The following is a 20,809-nucleotide window of genomic DNA, read 5'->3' as shown; positions in this document are numbered from 1 at the left end:
GTACCGGTACGTCCTTGGTCCTTAAGGGGTTAAAGGGGTACTCCGGTGAAAACCTTTTTTCTTTTAAATCAACTGGTGGCAGAAAGTTAAACATATTTGTAAATTACTTCTATTAAAAAAATCTTAATCCTTCCTGTACTTATTAGCTGCTGAATACTACAGAGGAAATTATTTTCTTTTTGGAATGCTCTCTGATGACATCACGAGCACAGTTCTCTCTGCTGACGTTATTATAATAATAATGATGCTTTATTTATTGTCCTTAGTGGGATTTGAACCCAAGTCCTCAGCACTGCAAGGCATCAGTGCTAACCACTGAGTCACCATGCCGCCCTTAGCATACATCTGCTATGCATGGTTGCTAAAATGGACAGAGAAATCAGCAGAGAGCACTGTGCTCGTGATGTCATCAGTGTTCCAAAAAGAAAGGAATTTATTCTGTAGCATTCAGCAGCTAATAAGTACTGGAAGGATTAAGATTTTTTAATAGAAGTAATTTACAAATATGTTTAACTTTCTGCCACCAGTTGATTTAAAAGAAAAAACGTTTTCACCGGAGTACCCCTTTAACCCCTTAAGGACGCAGGACGTAAATGTACGTCCTGGTGAGGTGGTACTTAACGCACCAGGACGTACATTTACGTCCTAAGCATAACCGCGGGCATCGGAGCGATGCCCGTGTCATGCGCGGCTGATCCCGGCTGCTGATCGCAGCCAGGGACCCGCCGGCAATGGCCGACGCCCGCGATCTCGCGGGCGTCCGCCATTAACCCCTCAGGTGCCGGGATCAATACAGATCCCGGCATCTGCGGCAGTTCGCCATTTAAATGAACGATCGGATCGCCCGCAGCGCTGCTGCGGGGATCCGATCATTCATAACGCCGCACGGAGGTCCCCTCTCCTTCCTCCGTGCGGCTCCCGGTGTCTCCTGCTCTGGTCTGTGATCGAGCAGACCAGAGCAGTAGATGACCGATAATACTGATCTGTTCTATGTCCTATACATAGAACAGATCAGTATTAGCAATCATGGTATTGCTATGAATAGTCCCCTATGGGGACTATTCAAGTGTAAAAAAAAAAAAGTAAAAAAATGTAAAAGTAAAAGTAAAAAAAAAGTGAAAAATCCCCTCCCACAATAAAAAAGTAAAACGTCCGTTTTTTCCTATTTTACCCCCAAAAAGCGTAAAAAACATTTTTTATAGACATATTTGGTATCGCCGCGTGCGTAAATGTCCGAACTATTAAAATAAAATGTTAATGATCCCGTACGGTGAACGGCGTGAACGAAAAAAAATAAAAAAAAGTCCAAAATTCCTACTTTTTTAATACATTTTATTAAAAAAAAATTATAAAAAATGTATTAAAAGTTTTTTATATGCAAATGTGGTATCAAAAAAAAGTAAAGATCATGGCGCAAAAAATGAGCCCCCATACCGCCACTTATACGGAAAAATAAAAAAGTTAGAGGTCATCAAAATAAAGGGATTATAAACGTACTAATTTGGTTAAAAAGTTTGTGATTTTTTTTAAGCGCAACAATAATATAAAAGTATATAATAATGGGTATCATTTTAATCGTATTGACCCTCAGAATAAAGAACACACGTCATTTTTACCATTAATTGTACGGCGTGAAAACAAAACCTTCCAAAATTAGCAAAATTGCGTTTTTCGTTTTAATTTCCCCACAAAAATAGTGTTTTTTGGTTGCGCCATACATTTTATGATATAATGAGTGATGTCATTACAAAGGAAAACTTGTCGCGCAAAAAACAAGCCCTCACACTAGTCTGTGGATGAAAATATAAAAGAGTTATGATTTTTAGAAGGCGAGGAGGAAAAAATGAAAACGTAAAAATTAAATTGTCTGAGTCCTTAAGGCCAAAATGGGCTGAGTCCTTAAGGGGTTAATATAGAACCCTGCTATTAAATGGTATAGGAAGTGGTTAAAAACCCTCTAGACCAGTTTTTCCCAACCAAGGTGCCTCCAGCTGTTTCAAAACTACAACTCCCAGTATGCCCAGACAGCCTTCGGCTGTCCGGGCATGCTGGGAGTTGTAGTTTTGAAACAGCTGGAGGCACCTTGGTTGGGAAAACACTGTGCTACATCTTAGGGAACAACAAAACCATTTTAAAACACCCCAGCGCAGATAGAGGAAATACCCACACAAGGTTACAATTTGGATAATGGCGTCCAGCTGCAGGACTGTGGTAGAGTTCAGGACGCTAGTGACGAGAACCAGCCGCGGTTGTTAACTTGTTGTAAAAGGATTAATGGGTATAAGACAATGTTGATAATTTGTCTAATGTGATTCTTTCCCGAGGTTCAGAGGTTAATACTAATTATTTTTTTTTATAAAGACCTTTATCATCTTTAGAACATCCTCAAATAAACATTGAGCTATATAAAGGATGGCGTGGGGGGAGGAGACAAGTCTTTAAAAAAAAAAATGGGGGTGGGGGGGGGGGGGGAGAAAGCAACAACAAATAAGACTAGCAAATTTAATTCTGCATGGTCTCTCGAGGGGATGTTTACCGGGCGTGAAGTTGATTTGGAGAAGATTTGGCAAATGTTTGGGGGGGGGGGGGGGATGTTAAAAAAAGAGCAAGCAGCGTATAGAAGGAAGGTCGAAAATAACCGTTGATAAAAGCCATCCTTTAAAGGGGTACTCCAGTGGAAAACTTTTTTAATCAACTGGTGCCAGAAAGTTAAACAGATTTGTAAATGACTTCTATTAAAAATCTTAATTCTTCCAGTACTTATTAGCTGCTGAATACTACAGAGAAAATTATTTTATTTTTGGAATACAGAGCTCTCTGCTTACATCCCGAGCAGAGTGCTCTCTGCTGACATCTCTGTCCATTTTAAGAACTGTCCAGAGTAGGAAAAAATCCCCATAGAAAACATATGCTGCTCTGGACTGTTCCTAAAATGGACAGAGGTGTCAGCAGAGAGCACTGTGGTCATGATGTCAGCAGAGAGCTCTGTGTTCCAAAAATAAAATAATTTCCTCTGTAGTATTCAGCAGCTAATAAGTGCTGGAAGGATTAAGTTCCTGTGATCCCTGGGAGCCCCAGCAGTCGGACCCCCTCCGAACAGCTAATGATCACCTTTTCTGTGGATAGAGGATGGCTGTTACTTCTTCAGATATGTCCTGTGTAATATACATTTTGTAATGTTCCAGAGGTCATTTGTCCCCCAAATGTCTGGAGTGCCGGTGCACGTGCTAAAACTCTGCTCCACTTTTCTCAATTTGGATCTCTGAACATTGAGCACAGAACTCAACTAGGTTTATAAGACCCCTAGACAGAGTGGTGGTTCACAGCACTGCCGCACCAACTCTGTACACAATTGACGTTCTTGTAATTGGTGGGGGGCCCAGAAGCTAGACAACTACCGATTAGCTACTTTTCACCTTTCCTGTGGATAGGGAAAAACTCTTGCTCTTTGGATAACCCCTTTAACTTTTCGGACCCATTCACACGACGGAATTTAAAAAGGGAGAGAAATTCAGTTTGGACATTCTGATGCAACAGTTTCCAATTGATGGAATTCTGCAGCACTGTGCACACTGCAGAATTTCCACAATGGAAAACTTTAAGCGTATGTTCACATGGCGAAATTTCGGCAGATATTCAGTGTCCGCATTAATTTAGCAGAATTCCGCATTTTTTCCGCATTGGCGGAATTCACACGGAATCTGTGCAGAATTTTCTGCAGAATTTCCTTTAGAATTCTGCAGGATTCCTTAGTACACTTCTGAGGGTCCATTCATACGGGCGGATTACCTGCGGAATTTCCACAGCATATTTGCTGTGGAAAATCAGCAGCGGATATTGCTACCACTGACTTCAACGGGTCCAAAGGAAAATCTGCAAATCTTTTTCTACTGCGGATGCTCTGCTGACCCATTGAAGTCAATGGTAGCAAAATCCACAGTGAATTTGCTGTGGAATTTTCATGCAGAATTTCTGCCGTGTGTACAGAGCCTTAGGATATGTTCACACGTCAGAATTTCCATGACGGACTACGCATTGGAATCCGTCACGGAGATTCCGCTGCAGCAGTGTCAAGTTGAATTCAACAGGATTCTGCTGCGCTGTGCACACAGCGGAATTTCCGTGCTGGAAATTCCATTTTCCGCATCCGCACAAAGAATGAACACGTTAAGTTTTTTTGTGCGGTGTCCGCATGGAACACATAGCCGGCTATGAAAAGGAGCATTCCTGTGCGGTTCTAGCACCAGCAGATTATGCCGGTGCCCCACAGTGTCTGGAATGTCCGCATGGAGATTCTCCATCCAGACATTCCGTAGTGTGAACATAGCCTTATTCTGAAATATAAACCAACAACAGAGACTGAATCAGAGGGCACAATCAGACTGCTCCATGCATATAGTCAGGGAAAAACGCTAATCCTGACGAACAGGACAGCAGCCGCTATAATGAAAAAGAGTGCTACTGCGGGGTGCTAAGCTAAAAGAGCTAAAGCAACATGCAAGGTACAATGTAAGAATAGAAGCTTGCACTCACCGCTCCTGTAGACTTTTTCATACGGTCAGTCCGTTCCGGCAAGGAGACTTCATTAATGTGGGGTGCTCAGAGGCAAACAGCCGTTTTCGCACAGTAGGTGTGTGCTTCTTCCGGCTTAGCCGGAAGAAGCACACACCTACTGTGCGAAAACGGCTGTTTGCCTCTGAGCTTAGCCGGAAGAAGCTCTGGGCTTAGCCGGAAGAAGCACACACCTACTGTGCGAAAACAGCAGTTTGCCTCTGAGCTTAGCCGGAAGAAGCTCTGGGCTTAGCCGGAAGAAGCACACACCTACTGTGCGAAAACGGCTGTTTGCCTCTGAGCTTAGCCGGAAGAAGCTCTGGGCTTAGCCGGAAGAAGCACACACCTACTGTGCAAAAAAACAGCAGTTTGCCTCTGAGCTTAGCCGGAAGAAGCTCTGGGCTTAGCCGGAAGAAGCACACACCTACTGTGCGAAAACGGCTGTTTGCCTCTGAGCTTAGCCGGAAGAAGCCCTGGGCTTAGCCGGAAGAAGCACACACCTACTGTGCGAAAACGGCTGTTTGCCTCTGAGCTTAGCCGGAAGAAGCTCTGGGCTTAGCCGGAAGAAGCACACACCTACTGTGCGTAAACGGCTGTTTGCCTCTGAGCACCCCTCATCAATGAAGTCTCCTTACTGGAGCGGACTGACCGTATGAAAAAGTCTACAGGAGCGGTGAGTGCAAGCTTCTATTCTTACATTGTACTGTGGTAAAGTTGGGGGATAGAGCCTTGTGGGGTGTAGGGTAGTTAGGGTGTTGCTGTTCAGAATAGTAAAGGGCGCTGTTAACCCTTGTCACTCGTGACGCCAGGGTGAGGGTTAAATTTGGTAGTCTTGATAGGCCTATTGCCACCCTTCCCAAGAGCAATAGGTGAATGCAGAATAAAGGATTGTCCACAACCACTGTTAACTGAAAACTTGCAGGAACTTTTGATGAAGAATTTCTGTACATGCAGCAATAATAACAGTCCAGATAACAGAGTCTCTACAGACATGGTTGAGCAGCGATTGACAGTTGGTTGGGATCAGATAAGCTCAATTTAGCTTCTTAGAGATTTTGTAGCGTAGATCCGCTGGATTTAAGGGTGCGTTTAGGTCCAGTGATCTTGCGGTGAGTAGCGGGGTATTGCTTTGTATATCCGCTATGTTATAGGCCGAGGCCGCAAGACTTTGGCCTAGTAAATTGTCTTGTAAGCTGCGGAGGTCCTACCTCTTCCAGAGTCAGCAACCCAAGAGAGCGATCAAGATGGCGCAGGTCCCTTATATGGGCAGGGGCTGAGCCATTTTGGATTGGTCCATAACAACTGTCACTCACCGTTACATTGCATTGTGGGTGAACACATCAGGAGAACCACCAAAGGTCCTGTAGCAAAACCATAGAGTTCTGACCCTAATCACATGACCCGCAGGTCCTGCTACGCTGGACAGGTAGGCATTTGAATATATACATATTTATACTTATATTTATATGAAATCCTATACAAATATGAACTAACTAAGGGGTGACGAGGGGATAACTATAGAAGAGGGACCCCGACGTTCCTAGGGACTCTGACTATGGGGACCTCTACAAAGGTATAGTATGAAATACGGTACCGGGACACCACAGTACCTTATTCTGGAATATGTTTATTCTTTCAACGCAGTTGGTGACATAAAATACATCTCACCCTTAGCAAATCCCCCACATGTGCTGCAACATGCTTTTTATGTAAAAGCCCTAATATACATGATCTGAATGTGTGTAGAACATTAGCGGAGGCTTTAGTTTTCATCGCTCACTAGTCAACATCAACATAAGATCAGAGAGCGCATCTTAGAACAGGTCTTTATGATTTACACACAAACAAGGCCCCTCCCCTCCGCCCCACCCCCCTTAATCCTCCAGTTTAATTGAAATGTTCTCCGGTTGACTTTCCCTTTATTAAATATTTTGCGATTATTCTAATTACCGTCACATTCATCAAATTATGTCATGTTCTTCTTATTAATTGTAGCTCGCTTATCTCTCTGAAATTGGAAACGCTTGCGTCAGGATTCCCGGAGAACAGGATTTTTATTTATTTTATCATTTTTTCCCCTCCCTTATATGGCATAGGAGTTTTAAAAAATGAAGCCGTTCTGGCTGCACCGCCTGTCAGCTCGGTAAGCGGAGGAAGAGAAAGGAGAAGGAATATTTCCAGACGTTGAACTTACATGAGGGTAGAACAAGCTCCTTGATTAGAAACCGTGCCTACTGGCGCCGCGGACTCACACGTTCTGCACAACTTCTCTGAAGATCTACGCAGATGTCTCGCTCGCCCTCAGCCAAAGTGAATCTGTCACCCCAGGAAGCCATTTTTATTACATTTTTTTTGCCTTTTTTCTTACTTTTAGCATGTTAAAGGGGTATTCCAGGAATTTTTTATTTATTTGACTATGCTACAGGGGCTGTAAAGTTAGTGTAGTTCATAATATAGTGTCTGTACCTGTGTGTGACGGTTTTTTCACAATTCTTCTGTGATTTTCACCCCACTATTTATTTTTAACAGCATACAAAATGACTGTTGTCTCAGATTTTTCCCAGGTTGCAATACGGCCGAGACCTAACCTCACTAGCCAGCTGATGACAGGGAGCCTGTCTGCTTCAATGGGTGGAGGGATTGCTTGGTGGGAGAGAGATCAAGCTGCAACTAATGCAACTAATGCACCCTGATTGAAAACCACAGGTCTTTTGAATGGATGCAGCTCATTTATGTTTCAATGGGTGGGGTGGCTGATGTGTGGGAGGGAGGAAAATGGAATTGTGGGATTTGTAGTCAAGAAAAGAAAACTCAAAAAGGAAATACCAGTTCACAAAAAGCTGTCCACAGTGTTATGGTAATCTCACAACATAGCCATTTAGCCCCAAGACAAGCGCAGATCCTTCCTAAGCATGTCCATTACTGCCTGCCAGGTACGTTCTAAAATCACCTTATGGTGGAGAACCCCTTTAAATTGTATATGTGAATAAACTCATATAAAATAATTATCGTTCCCATTACTGGTTGAGTTTAGCTTTCAAGTAATTGCACCCTCTGGTCACTTTTACATTTTAGGACCTGTACTATGTGAGCTGCAGATGGGATTATCTTCATTTTAAAGGAGTACTCTGGAAACAAATAAATGTTTTCAGGTCAACTGGTGGCAGAAAGTTATACAGATTTTTAAATTACTTTAATTTAAAAACCTTAATCCTTCCAGTGCTCATCAGCTGCTGTATGCTCCAGAGGAAGTTGAGTTGTTCTTTCCAGTCTGACCACAGTGCTCTCTGCTGACACCTTTGTCCATGTCAGGAACTGTCAGGAGCAGGAGAGGTTTGCAATGGGATTTGCTCCTACTTTGGACAGTCCCTGACATGGACAGAGGTGTCAGCAGAGAGCACTGTGGTCAGACTGGAAAGAACTACACAACTTCCTGTGGAGCATACAGCAGCAGATAAGTACTGGAAGGATTAAAAAGGTACTCCCCTGGAAAAAAAAATTTTTTTAATCAACTGGTGCCAGAAAGTAAAACAGATTTGTAAATTACTTCTATTAAAAAATCTTAATCCTTCTAGTAGTTATCAGCTTCTATTTGCTCCACAGGAAGTTCTTTTCTTTTTGAATTTCCTTTCTGTCTGACAACAGTGCTCTCTGCTGACATGTCCAGATTAGGAGCAAATCCCCATAGCAAACCTCTCCTGCTCCAGACAATTCCTAAAATGGACAGAAGTAATTTACAAATCTGTTTAACTTTCTGGCACCAGTTGATTAAAAAAAAATAAAAAGTTTTCCACGGTAGTACCCCTTTAAGCCTTGCCAGGAAATAACACTTCCATCTTCACGTCTTGCAGCATGCATGAAAAAGAACAGGCTCTATGACTGTGAACAGATGAGGAGACTGGAAAACTATTGCTCTTTCCATCATGTGCAGGATGGAGGGAGTTAACACCGTTCCAAAAACATAATGCAAACCAATAAGGCACAAGGGTCAACACTGTGTAGACAGACGACGGGTTTCGCCACAATCATTGCTAAACTTCTTTTGTAAAAATTGTAAGATAAAAGGTATTTGTCCATTTTAGGAACTGTCCAGAAAAGCATATATTTGCTATGGGGATTTTCTCCAGTTCCAAAAATGGACAGCAGAGGTCAGCAGAGAGCACTGTGGTCAGGACATCACAGGAAATGCATTTCTTTTTGGATTTCTCTTTAGTATACAGCCCCTAAAAAGTACTGGAAGGATTGAGATTTTTTAATAGAAGTGATTTACAAATCTGTTTAACTTTCTAGCACCAGTTCATTTAAAAAAGAAAGTTTTCCACAGGAGTACCCCTTTAGGCTTTGGCCTAGATGAGATGAATTTAGTAGTATATGCTGTAGTGTACAGGATGAGGAGCAGGAACCAAGAGAGTTGCTTGCTTTGTAGCCAGGAACTAAGAGAGTGACTTTAGAGACTACAGCCCCTTATATACCAGGGGGGCTGGACTAAAGCCCATTGGTTGCAAAGCCTGTAGGTCCTGTACCCAGGGAACTCTGGGTACATCACATGACAGTAGATCACATGACCCAGGAAGGTCCTATACATTTGTACAACCTTTATATATAATGAACAATATGCACAATATATTTACAATGCATTTATATAAGGTGTAACTGATAAGCAAGGGGGAAGCCCTGCAGGAGAGCCCTATGGACTGCAGGGACTCTTCCTGAGGGGACTTAGGAAGGAATTGGACCATGTCCTGTACTGGGACTCCACAATACTAAACTCTGTAAAGCGGTTAACACAATAGAGGACAGTTCACTGTTACAAATGGATCTGGATAGATTGGAGGTTTGGGCTGGGAAGTGGCAGATGAGGTTCAACACTGATAAATGTAAGGTAATGCACATGGGGAAGAAAAATCCGGGCTGGGATTATGTATTTAATGGGAGAACACTTGGGACGACTGACATGGAAAAGGACTTGGGAGTCTTAGTTAATAGTAAATTTAGCTGTAGTGACCAGTGTCGGGCAGCTGCTGCCAAGACAAATGAAATCATGGGGTGCATAAATAGGGGCATAGATGCCCATGACAAGGAAATAATTCTACCACTGTACAAATCACTAGTCAGACCACACATAGAATACTGTGTACAGTACTGGGCACCAGTGTACAAGAAATATATAGTGGAGCTGGAGAGGGTTCAAAGACTGGCAACCAGAGTAATACGGGGAATGGGAGGACTACAGTACCCAGAAAGATTATCAGAATTAGGGTTATTTAGTTTAGAAAAAAGAAGGCTTAGGGGCGACCTAATAACTGTGTAGAAATATATCAGGGGACTGTACAGAGATCTCTCCCATGATATATTTATACCCAGGACTGTATCCATAACAAGGAGGCATCCTCTATGTCTAGAGGAAAGAAGGTTTCTACACCAGCACAGACAGGGGTTCTCTACTGTAAGAGCAGTGAGATTGTGGAATTCTCTGCCTGAGGAGGTGTCATGGTTAAAGGGGTACTCCGCCCCTGGCATCTTTTCCCCTATCCTTTGGATAGGGGATAAGATGTCAGATCGCCGCGGTCCCGCTGCTGGGGACTCTGGGGATCGCCACTGCGCCACCCCGCTATCATTACTGCACAGAGCGAGTTCGCTCTGTGCGTAATGACGGGCGATACAGGGGCCGGAGCAGCGTGACGTCATAGCTCCGCCCCTCATGACATCACGGCCCGTCCCCTTAATGCAAGTCTATGGCAGGGGGCGTGACGACCGCAACGCCCCCTCCCATAGACTTGTATTGACGGGGCGGGCCATGACGTCACGAGGGGCGGAGCCGCAACGTAACGTGCTCCGGCCCCTGTATTGCCTGTCATTACGTGCAGAGCGATCTCGCTCTGCGCAGTAATGATAGCGGGGTGCTGCACCAGCGATCCCCGGGGTCCCCAGCAGCGGGACCCCGGCAATCTGACATCTTATCCCCTATTCTTTGGATAGGGGATAAGATGTCTAGGGGCGGAGTACCCCTTTAACTTTGTAAAAGAATTTAAAAGGGGCTGGATGCATTTTTGGAGAATAATAACATTACAGGTTATGGATTCTAGATTTATAGGGACAGAAGGTTGATCCAAGGATCTATTCCGACTGCCATATTTCATGCAGAATGAATTTTTACCTCGAGTATGAGTTTTTTTGTGCCTTCCTCTGGATCAACTCAGTAGGGACACATTAGGGTTATAGGTTGAACTTGATGGATTCGGGTCTTTTTTCGACCTTACGTACTATGTTACTATGTTACTATGTAGTGCTCGACCCACTTTTGGGGCCATTCAGCTAAAAAAGAAAAAGAAAAGAAAACGCTCACCTCTCCATGTAGATTGTAGCTGCCATGATTCCTTATGGTTCCAGGTGCTGCCGGGGCGTTGCTGCCGTAGACAAGGTGCGTAGTGGAAAAAAGGTTTGCTCACTTGGAGCAGGAATCCCTCAGCACTTCCAGACACATCAATGTATATAAAAACACTAGCTTTATTTCATCTTCAAGCATCTGGGTAACAAATCAAGTAAAAACATGGACCAACATGCATAAGAAAAAAAGAGCCGAATGGACCATTAACAGGACGGAGGACAATGGCAATGTGAACTTAGCCTAAGTTTTGTTTACAAATACAGATGTAGTGCCTGACTTCTTGAGGAGCTATCATCCTCCCTAAGAAGCGCACCATAATGGTGTGCGGAGATTTATAGGCTATTAGCACTCCACTAAGAATTCTGGGAAGAAAGCATATGCAAAGCAGCTCAATCACGCCACCTGCTCAAGTAGCTTTCCCTTAACATCAATGAAATGCCACCTTGGAAACTGACTGGGAATGTATGCAACTTTAGAAATCTCTCCAGAAGGAAGGAAGAGACATCTGCAGAAAGCTGTTTAAGGAGAAATGAGAAAGATGTCATGAGAAAGAAATGTATTAAGAGACTTGTGAATCTTGTGTGCTTGTCTTTATTTCTTATAAAAATGCAATTTTTTTCAGATGTTTAAGTGTCATAGAGGCGGGGTCTAGCGTCTGTTGTGCCCTAGGACTGCTATACCTCTGTACTGTCATTCCCTGCCCTCTTGCTCCTTGATAGACAGACAGGGCCCAACTTACAGAGCTGAGCCTTTGTTGGATCCCAGGCATGTGCCATTGTTTCTCCTAGTGGAGCAGGCGTGTTGAGCTCCTGAAGCCCCAAGCTAACTTGGCAAACTTACTGCCCATATGCCACTTGAATGACAGCAGGAAGAGGCATCTTTCTCTCTACTGGTGGGCGGCGCAGGTGTAGTGAGTGTGACAAGTTATCCTACAGCTTTAAGAGCTCACCGCGCATGCGCAGCTATGCACAGGATCTGACTTAGGCTTGGCTCTGTAAGCCAGTTCCAACCTATCAAGGAGTATCAGCTTCTTGGTTCTGAGGATGCCCATACCAGGGTGCCAGTGTAGAATAGGCAGAGCTAGAAAGGCCAGGATCTACTTGAACATAATACTTATACTATCATTATACATCATTTTCATGTCTGTAACTATTACTGTGGCATTTGACTGGGATTGTATTTTTTCTTTAAAATGTGATATGAATAAAAGTTTGGTTTCTATTCATTTATTTGAGGGTTTTATTACAGTCATTTTTGTTTCGGTGAAGTTCTAGATGTCATGTTGCGGCACCATTTTGATTCTTGCTATGCCCCCCCCCCCCCTCCTTCATGTATGTTTATGGAATTAGATTTACATTTGTGAAAGGTGAAGTGTTTGATTGGGTTCACACACGCCTAATATTGATGGATTTTTACTTCTGCATTATGGTCGCAAGCCCGGGTCTCTGGGTCTGATAGCCGGAAGTAACAGCTGTTTGTATCGCAGCTGTAATACTCATGTAAAAATACTGTAATAAAGCGTGAGGAGCGGCACTCACCACATCTTGTGTTCAATAGAGCTTATTTCTTTTGTGGAGTATAAAATACAGCATGACCAGTTTAGGATGCTGTACAGTGGAGATGTACGGTGTCCTAACCTGGTCATGCTGTATTTAAAAATCCACAAAAGAAATAAACTCTATAGAGCACAAGATTGGGTGAGTGCCTCTCTTCATGCTTTATTACAGTATTGCTGGTTTTGTTTGTTTCATTGCAGACCGAGTACCCCGTGGTGAGGATTCTTGCCTTAGGGTATTGCCCATGAGCTTTTGAATGTGAATGCCAGTAGAAAAAGTGGGATCTGGTTGTGTCGACTTCTGCTACTTAAAAACGTCATGAAAATACATTGATATTAGATATGTGTAAACCTAAATGAACGTTGCACCAGTATATTAGGTAGAAAGTTTTAAGGGGTACTGCAGCGAAAGTTAACTTATCCCCTATCCACAAGATAGGGGATAAGTAGCATGGGTGGGACCCAGACTCTCTCACTGAAGACCAGTAGATGGCACACACTTCATTCATTTCTATGGGAGCGCTGATGATGCCCAAGTTCTGTACTTAGGTTTTTTCCGTGCCCCTATGAAATGAATGGATCATGTGCTGTCTACAGCACACGCTCGACACTGGGCACCGGGTCCCATCCCGGAAATCAAGGGAATCAAGCAGTTGGACCCCCCCCAGCGATAGGAAAGGGGATAAGTACATTTTTGCAAAAGTTCTCCATTAATCCATTGTAAAATGTCGGTGCACTGACTGCGGCTCCTCATAGCCGGTGATGTAATTGTACATTCTATGTGCTTCGCTCATTACCTGGATCTTAATTACCATTTTACCTTCTTTAAGGGTCATCCATCAGCCCTGAGATTCCTGGTAAGATCTAAAGAGGGAGAACTGCTGTTGAATGTGGAAAGAAATGAGTAAGTACAGTTAATGGCTTTCATTAGTATCTTCTGTGAATTAATGGTGATGGTGGTGATGGGCCATCGTCATGCCTTGCACGATGCATTGGATGAACATCATAGTCCTCTGTAAATGGAGGCATTCATCATTACGCTTATTTACGTTACCTTATTGTGTCATATTGTGAAGTCTACAAGCTCATCCAGAAGACTCCAATATATTCAATGCATTATTACCCATTGACGTTCTCCCTATTAAATTATGATCTTCATCTGTTCTCCCATGAAGCACAGTATCAAATATCCTGGTTCTTGAATTCAAACCTGGAAATAGAGGAATGAGGTTTTGTCTTAGACACAATACATTTTGATACCAGAATTGGGACATTTGAGCTCAGGACCACCCAGAAACATCCCCATAGCTTCCACTGTTGGGGAGGGCTTATGTAAACCTCTATGTGTGACCAGATTGGCAGGACTGTCCCAACAAAATGGGAACTATTGGCAATTATTCCTTATGCACTTACCCATCAGAGTGGGGCTCATAGGGTGGCATTAAGGGAATCTCTCATCCGCATTACCCACACTAACCTGGTGGGACAGGCTTGTAGCGTGGGTGATAGTGATAAAATTGTCTATACCTTTCTTCACTCATGGTTCCATTGGGCTGTAATATCTGGTTTTCGGTAAATGCTAATGACCTGGCTTAGTGCACCCTGATGTACAGCCCGCTTCCTCCTCCATCAAGCTTGCCTTATGTATATTCATATGCTTCCTTCTGCCTTGAGCCTCCTTTTGGCAATTACTGGGCAGGCACTGCTTTCTGTGGTACAAAGGAATCATTATGAATATTCATAAGGCGGGCCAGATGCAGGAAGTGGGCTGGACGTCAGGGTGCACATGGGGCTTGGGAACGCCCTGCGTGCACCAAGCCAGGTCATTTACATATACCTTAAGCTGGCCATTACGGGCCAACAAAACTATGAAGGGAAGAAAGGTAAAGACGATTTTCATCAGTGTCACCTGCATTACAAGACTGTCCCGCCAGGTTAGTGCTGGTGATTCTGATGACAGATTCTATGTAATACCACCCCTAAAGAAGCGCTTAGGCCTATGCAGTGGTTTGAGGCTGTAGAGCTCTAATGATGAAATAAGGAAAATGGCCCTCAACTACCATGTACCATTATTAGCAATGATGTCTTATGGTTGTCCCAAGATCAGAGTGCAACTGTTACCTCTGTACCCCCATATTGTTTGTGTCATTACATATATATAGTTTGACCATTGTAAGGCAAATTAAGGAGCCAGTAACTTATTTAGTCATGAATTTTGAATGGAAGTATTTAGCTGAAGTGAGCGATATGTGATTACTTTGGGCGCATATCATTGGACTTCTTAGGCCCCGCTCTCTCCTGTTGGATTTGACACAGATTTTGGCTCGGATTCTGGGGGAGATTTATCACAACTTGTGTGGAGGAAGAGTGGTGCAGTTGCCCATAGCAACCAATCAGATAGCTTCTTTCATTTTTAAAGAGGGCTTTGAATAATAAAAGAAGTGATCTGATTGGTTGCTACAGACAACCACACTACTCCTCTGCACAGGTTTTGATAAATCTCCTCCTCTGTGCTCATAGGAGATCTGTAGTGCAATATAACTTATCCCCTATCCGAAGTATAGGGGACAAGTTATAGATCGCGGGGGATCCGAGTGCTGGTGCCCCCCGGGATCTCCTGGACAGGTACCGCAGCAGTATGCTGGAAAGGGGGGCGTTCCGTCCCCGCATGACGCGGCGGCAGACACGCGCCCTCCATGTGCCCCATAGAGATACAGAAGGGGGTGTGTCTGCCACAGCTTTCTGCTGGGGACAAAACTTCACTTCCTGTAGACTTCCGTCCAGGAGATCCCAGGGGGCCCCAGCGCTGGGACCCCCGCGATCTATAACTTCTCCCCTATCCTTTGGATAGGGGATACATTATTTTGTGCTGGAATACTCCTTTAAAGGGGTACTCCATCGCTAGACATGTTATCCCCTATCCAAAGTATAGGGGATAACATATATGATCGCGGGGAGTCCAGCCACAATGATCTCTGGGCCGGCGCTGAGGTGTTACGGTCAGGGAAGCCTGGGGTTTCTGTGATCGTGACGTTGTACCCCACCCCCACCATTCATGTCTATGGGAGGGGGCATGACGGCTAGTACACAACCATCATGCCTCCTCCCATAGACATAAATGGGGAGTTTGCTCCATGCACCAGATGACTGGGGTGCTGCTGTAGAGATTGCGGGGTCCCCGACTAAAAATGTTTAGCTGCTGAAGAAAGGACTGAGACAGTCCTGAAACGCGTCCAGCGTCCCCTTTAATAACTATTTAGACCACCAGTTTACTTGCCCAGTCCAGCAACCTACAGTCCGATATCGGGAAAGACAACTGTCAATCACCTGGCACCCGATACAGGAGATATACGGGCCTCATTGCCACGAGGACGCCACCGGCTTAACAACATACTTACCGTATTTTTCATCCTATAGGACGCACCGGCGTATAAGACGCACCCAATTTTTAGGGGCAAAATCTAAAAAAATAAAGATTTTGAACCCAATAGTGGTCTTCAACCTGCGGACCTCCAGATGTTGCAAAACTACAACTCCTGGCATGCCCGGACAGCCGTTGGCTGTCCGGGCATGCTGAGAGTTGTAGTTTTGCAACATCTGGAGGTCCGCAGATTGAAGACCGCTGCAGGAGGAGGTAATACTCACGTGTCCCCGCTGCTCCGGACCCGTCACCTCTGCCCTGGATGTCGCTCCATCGCTGTCGCCGTGTCCCTGTCGCTCTGGAACGTCTCTGCTGCCGGCCGGGTATCCTCGCTCTCCGTCGCCGCCATCACGTCGTTACGCACGCCGACGCGCGTACGCGACGACCTGAGGAAGGAGAGCGCCGGCATACAGGGGATCCGTGAACGGACAAGACACCGAGGAGGCAGGTAAGGTCCCTCCCGGTGTCCTGTAAGGACTAACCCGGCTATTCAGTCGGGCTGTTCGGGACCGCCGCGGTGAAATCGCGGCGGTGGTCCCGAACAGCCCGACTGAACAGCCGGGTTAGTGTCACTTTCCCTTCAGACGCGGCGGTCAGCTTTGATCGCCGCGTCTGAAGGGTTAATACAGGGCATCACCGCGATCGGTGATGTCCTGTATTAGCCGCGGGTCCCGGCCGTTGATGGCCGCAGGGACCGCCGCGCTAGGGGTGTATTCGCCGTATAAGACGCACCGACTTTTTCCCCCCAGTTTTGGGGAAGAAAAAGTGCGTCTTATACGGCGAAAAATACAGTACCTGCAGAACTGCTGCATGAACACCACCCGGAGCCCACTGTTATCCAGCATTGCCACTGTGGGAGACGTCCGAGTCTCTGGTGATGCTGTCTCACTCCATGAGAGCCACCCGGCGTTAACACACTGTGGGAGTCCGTCTCACTACTGGAGGAGATCGCAGCATCCTGCGAAGTCCAGCGCAGCAGTGCCCGGGAGTGGGGAGATACAAAGTATCCAGTGTTATGAATGAATGGTTGATATCGTAACAGTCACTGCATACAACTTTATATCTTGACATTTATCAGCTAATAGCGAGTGTATGCACAGTTTTGCTGTACTATGTACTAGGCTGTACTATTGCGATTTACTGCTGCAACGGTTACTAACGAATGGTTGCTATTGGTTACCAACAAACAGAACTTTTTGGGTTGATACTGGTTACAACTATTGAACTGGAATTTGCTATAATTTGCACAACTCTTGGAGAGAGGAGAGAATTGACTATTGTGGATGAATTTATACTCTCCTACCCAGATTTCTCCCCGTACAGTCTATTCTTCTATATGAACTTTTAACTGTATGGTGGTCTTAATATTTTCTATATTATCTATTATTATATTACTATTTGTGTAGTATTTATACCTTAGCTGGTGCTGTGCCTTCCCAAGGGCCCTGTGAAACGCAGATGCCACTATTTTATTTTAATTATTTTTTACATTGTCATAATATATCAATAAATAATTTTAATCTAATTTTTGTCCGTTTGTCCTAAACCCTGAGCCCTAATTATATATTTTAATAGATAAACTACTTTATGACACCTTGGGGGAGATTTATCCAAACATGTGTAGAGGAAGAGTGGTGCCGTTGCCCATAGCAACCAATCAGCTTGCTTCTTTGATTTTTATAGAGGCCTGTGAAAAATGAAAGAAGGGATCTGATTGGTTGCTATAGGCAACTGCACCACTCTTCCTCTACACATGTTTTGATAAATCTCCTGCCTTGGGTATAGGTGTTCGATTGGGTAGCCCGGGTTTATTTGGCAGATAGTTAGACAAGAGTCTCTCCAACTCTTTTTATATCATTGTATCTATACATGTCAATGGTGGCCCCCAGCTTAGAACTCGACCCCCTCCTCTATGAAGCCCTGTGTCCTGCAGGTGATCAATTCTGTTTCGATCTAGAAGTAGCAGGCAATGATGGAATATAGAAGCCGCAAAGTAACATATTACAACCCACCATGAAGCGTCCATTCTAATTTTGTCCCTTTAATTATTGTTATTAAAGTGTCAAGCGTTGGAAAATGTATTATACGTAATTACGAGGAGAGCGCGTCCCACCGATCTCATTCGGCCGTACTGTACGGTGATGCCAAACGCGCCGATACATAAAATCTATGGCTTTTTATATCAATGCAAAATGTTCCAGATTTGGAGAAATCGATGGAATGTTACGCGGTATTTGACAGGGCGCTCAATAGAATATACTGTGTTTTTTGCTTTTTTAAGCTTTTTTAAAAGTTGACGTATAATCAAACTTTATTATACTCTATAAAAATGTGGGAATTGCATCCTGGATACTATTAAACAGGGATAGTCCAGTGTATCTCAACCAGGGTGCCTCCCGCTGTTGCAAAATTACAACTCTGCATGCTGAGAGTTATAGGTTTGCAACAGCTGGAGGCACTTTGGATGGGAAACACTGGTGTAGGCAATACTATGTGAGTTATAAGGTCTGGGCTCAAGGTAGAAATGTTTTACCTGCACCGATACATTGTAGCAAACTATAGAAGATTGTAATGCACTTACGGTAGTTTACAGATTATTTTATACTGAATGCAATTGTTTTACACTTATCTAAAGGCAAAGGGAGAATTTACACCAATTCTTTTTTATTTTTTTTATGCAGTTGATAAAAAGCTGCAAAAAGATAGCCATGGCGCACTACATTCAAGGTGTCTAAATGAGTCTAAATTCCTTGCATGGTAAATTGTGACTTTTTGAACTATTGCGCAAAAATGTGTGACCTTATTATCACCAAGAAAACCAGTGTAAGGCTGGGTCCACACTACGTTTTGTCCCATACGGGAGCGCATACGGCAGGAGGGAGCTAAAACCTTGCGCTCCCGTATGTGACCGTATGCGCTCCCGTATGTCATTCATTTGAATGAGCCGGCCAGAGTGAAACGTTCGGTCCGGTCGGCTCATTTTTGCGCCGTATGCGCTTTTATAACCGGACCTAAAACCGTGGTTGACCACAGTTTTAGGTCCGGTTGTAAAAGCGCATACGGCGCAAAAATGAGCCGACCGGACCGAACGTTTCACTCCGGTCGGCTCATTGAAATGAATGACATACGGGAGCGCATACGGTCACATACGGGAGCGCGAGGTTTTAGCTCCCCCCTGCCGTATGCGCTCCCGTATGGGACAAAACGTAGTGTGGACCCAGCCTAAGGCTAAATTACACTTTTTATTTATTTATTTATTATTTTTTTTTGGTTATGTGGCATTTTTTTTTTTTTTTTTTTTGTGGATTTTTTTTCACCTGCGTTTTTTCCTGACCAGTCATGTAATACAACAGCTGCAACTGGTGATGCAACAGCTGGAGGCACCCTGATTGGGAAACACTGCTATAGCTGATTGTGGGAGTCTGACTGTTGCAAAACTACAACTTCCAGCATGTAGGAGTTGTAGTCTTGCAACAGCTGTAGGCATCTTGATTGGGAAACACTGCAATAGCTGATTGGGGGATGTCCGACTGTTGCAAAACTACAACTCCCAGCATGCCTGGACAGCCTTCGGCTGTCCGGGCATGCTGGGAGTTGTAGTCTTGGAACAGCTGTAGGCATCTTGATTGGGAAGCACTGCAATAGCTGATTGGGGGATATCCGACTGTTGCAAAACTACAACTCCCAGCATGCCTGGACAGCCTTCGGCTGTCGGGTCGTGCTGGGAGTTGTAGTTTTGCAAAAGCTGGAGGCATCCTGGTTGGGAAACATTGCTATAGCTGATTGGTGGGAGTCTGACTGTTGTAAAACTACTTTCAGCATGCTGGGAGTTGTAGTTTTGCAACAGCTGGAGGCACCTGGTTGGGAAACATTGCGATAGCTTATCGGGGGATGTCCGAGTGTTGCAAAACTGCATGCTGTCCGATGCTGGGAGTTGTAGTTTTGCAATGGCTGTATTCACCCTGATTGGAAAACACTGCAATATTTGATTGGGGGATGTCCGATAGTTGCAAAACTACAACCCCCAGCATGCCTGGACAGCCTTCGGCTGTCCGGGCATGCTGGGAGTTGTAGTCTTGCAACAGCTGTAGGCATCTTGATTGGGAAGCACTGCAATAGCTGATTGGGGGATATCCGACTGTTGCAAAACTACAACTCCCAGCATGCCTGGACAGCCTTCGGCTGTCGGGTCGTGCTGGGAGTTGTAGTTTTGCAAAAGCTGGAGGCATCCTGGTTGGGAAACATTGCTATAGCTGATTGGTGGGAGTCTGACTGTTGTAAAACTACTTTCAGCATGCTGGGAGTTGTAGTTTTGCAATAGCTGGAGGCACCTGGTTGGGAAACATTGCGATAGCTTATCGGGGGATGTCTGACTGTCGCAAAACTACAACTCCCAGCAGGTCATGCTGAGTGTTGTAGTTTTGCAACAGCTGGAGGCACCCTGGTTGGAAAACACTGCTCTAGCTGACCGGGGGGGATGTCCGATGCTGGGAGTTGTAGTTTTGCAATGGCTGTAGTCACCCTGATTGGAAAACACTGCAATATCTGATTGGGGGATGTTCGGGCATGCTGGGAGTTGTAGTTTTGCAACAGCTGGAGGAACCATGGCTGGGAAACATTGCTTTAGCGCATCGGTGGGAGTCTGACTGTTGCAAAACTACAACTTTCTGCATGCTGGAAGTTGTAGTTTAGCAACAGCTGGAGGCACCATGGTTGGGAAACACTGAGCTATAGTAAGAAGCACCAGTAAAACTGAGATTGTTTTGTTCTGAATATATTAATCGGTCTTGAAATTGCAAAGAAAAAGGAAACACCAAATGTAAAGCAATCATTAACAAATTCCTGAATATTTTATTCCAATGACTGCTTAAAAAAAATAAAAAATAAAGAAATA

At 44.5% G+C, this 20,809-nt stretch overlaps 1 protein-coding gene across 8 annotated transcripts in view; it reads left to right on the top strand.

The window, feature by feature from the left end:
- ADAM12 (ADAM metallopeptidase domain 12) overlaps positions 1–20,809 on the top strand; it is a 686,181-nt gene that overhangs the window by 130,200 nt on the left and 535,172 nt on the right. For all 8 annotated transcript variants that reach the window (XM_056532977.1, XM_056532982.1, XM_056532978.1 and 5 more), the window contains one exon: positions 13,325–13,398. In XM_056532977.1, coding sequence (XP_056388952.1) covers positions 13,325–13,398 — 74 coding nt within the window. The remainder of the gene's footprint in view (positions 1–13,324; positions 13,399–20,809) is intronic.

The sequence above is a fragment of the Hyla sarda genome, chromosome 7 (assembly GCF_029499605.1).
Source record: "Hyla sarda isolate aHylSar1 chromosome 7, aHylSar1.hap1, whole genome shotgun sequence".
In the NCBI taxonomy this organism is placed as follows: domain Eukaryota; kingdom Metazoa; phylum Chordata; class Amphibia; order Anura; family Hylidae; genus Hyla; species Hyla sarda.
The sequence above is the reverse complement of the archived record's forward strand: the minus strand, read 5'-3'. Positions and strand labels throughout refer to the sequence as shown.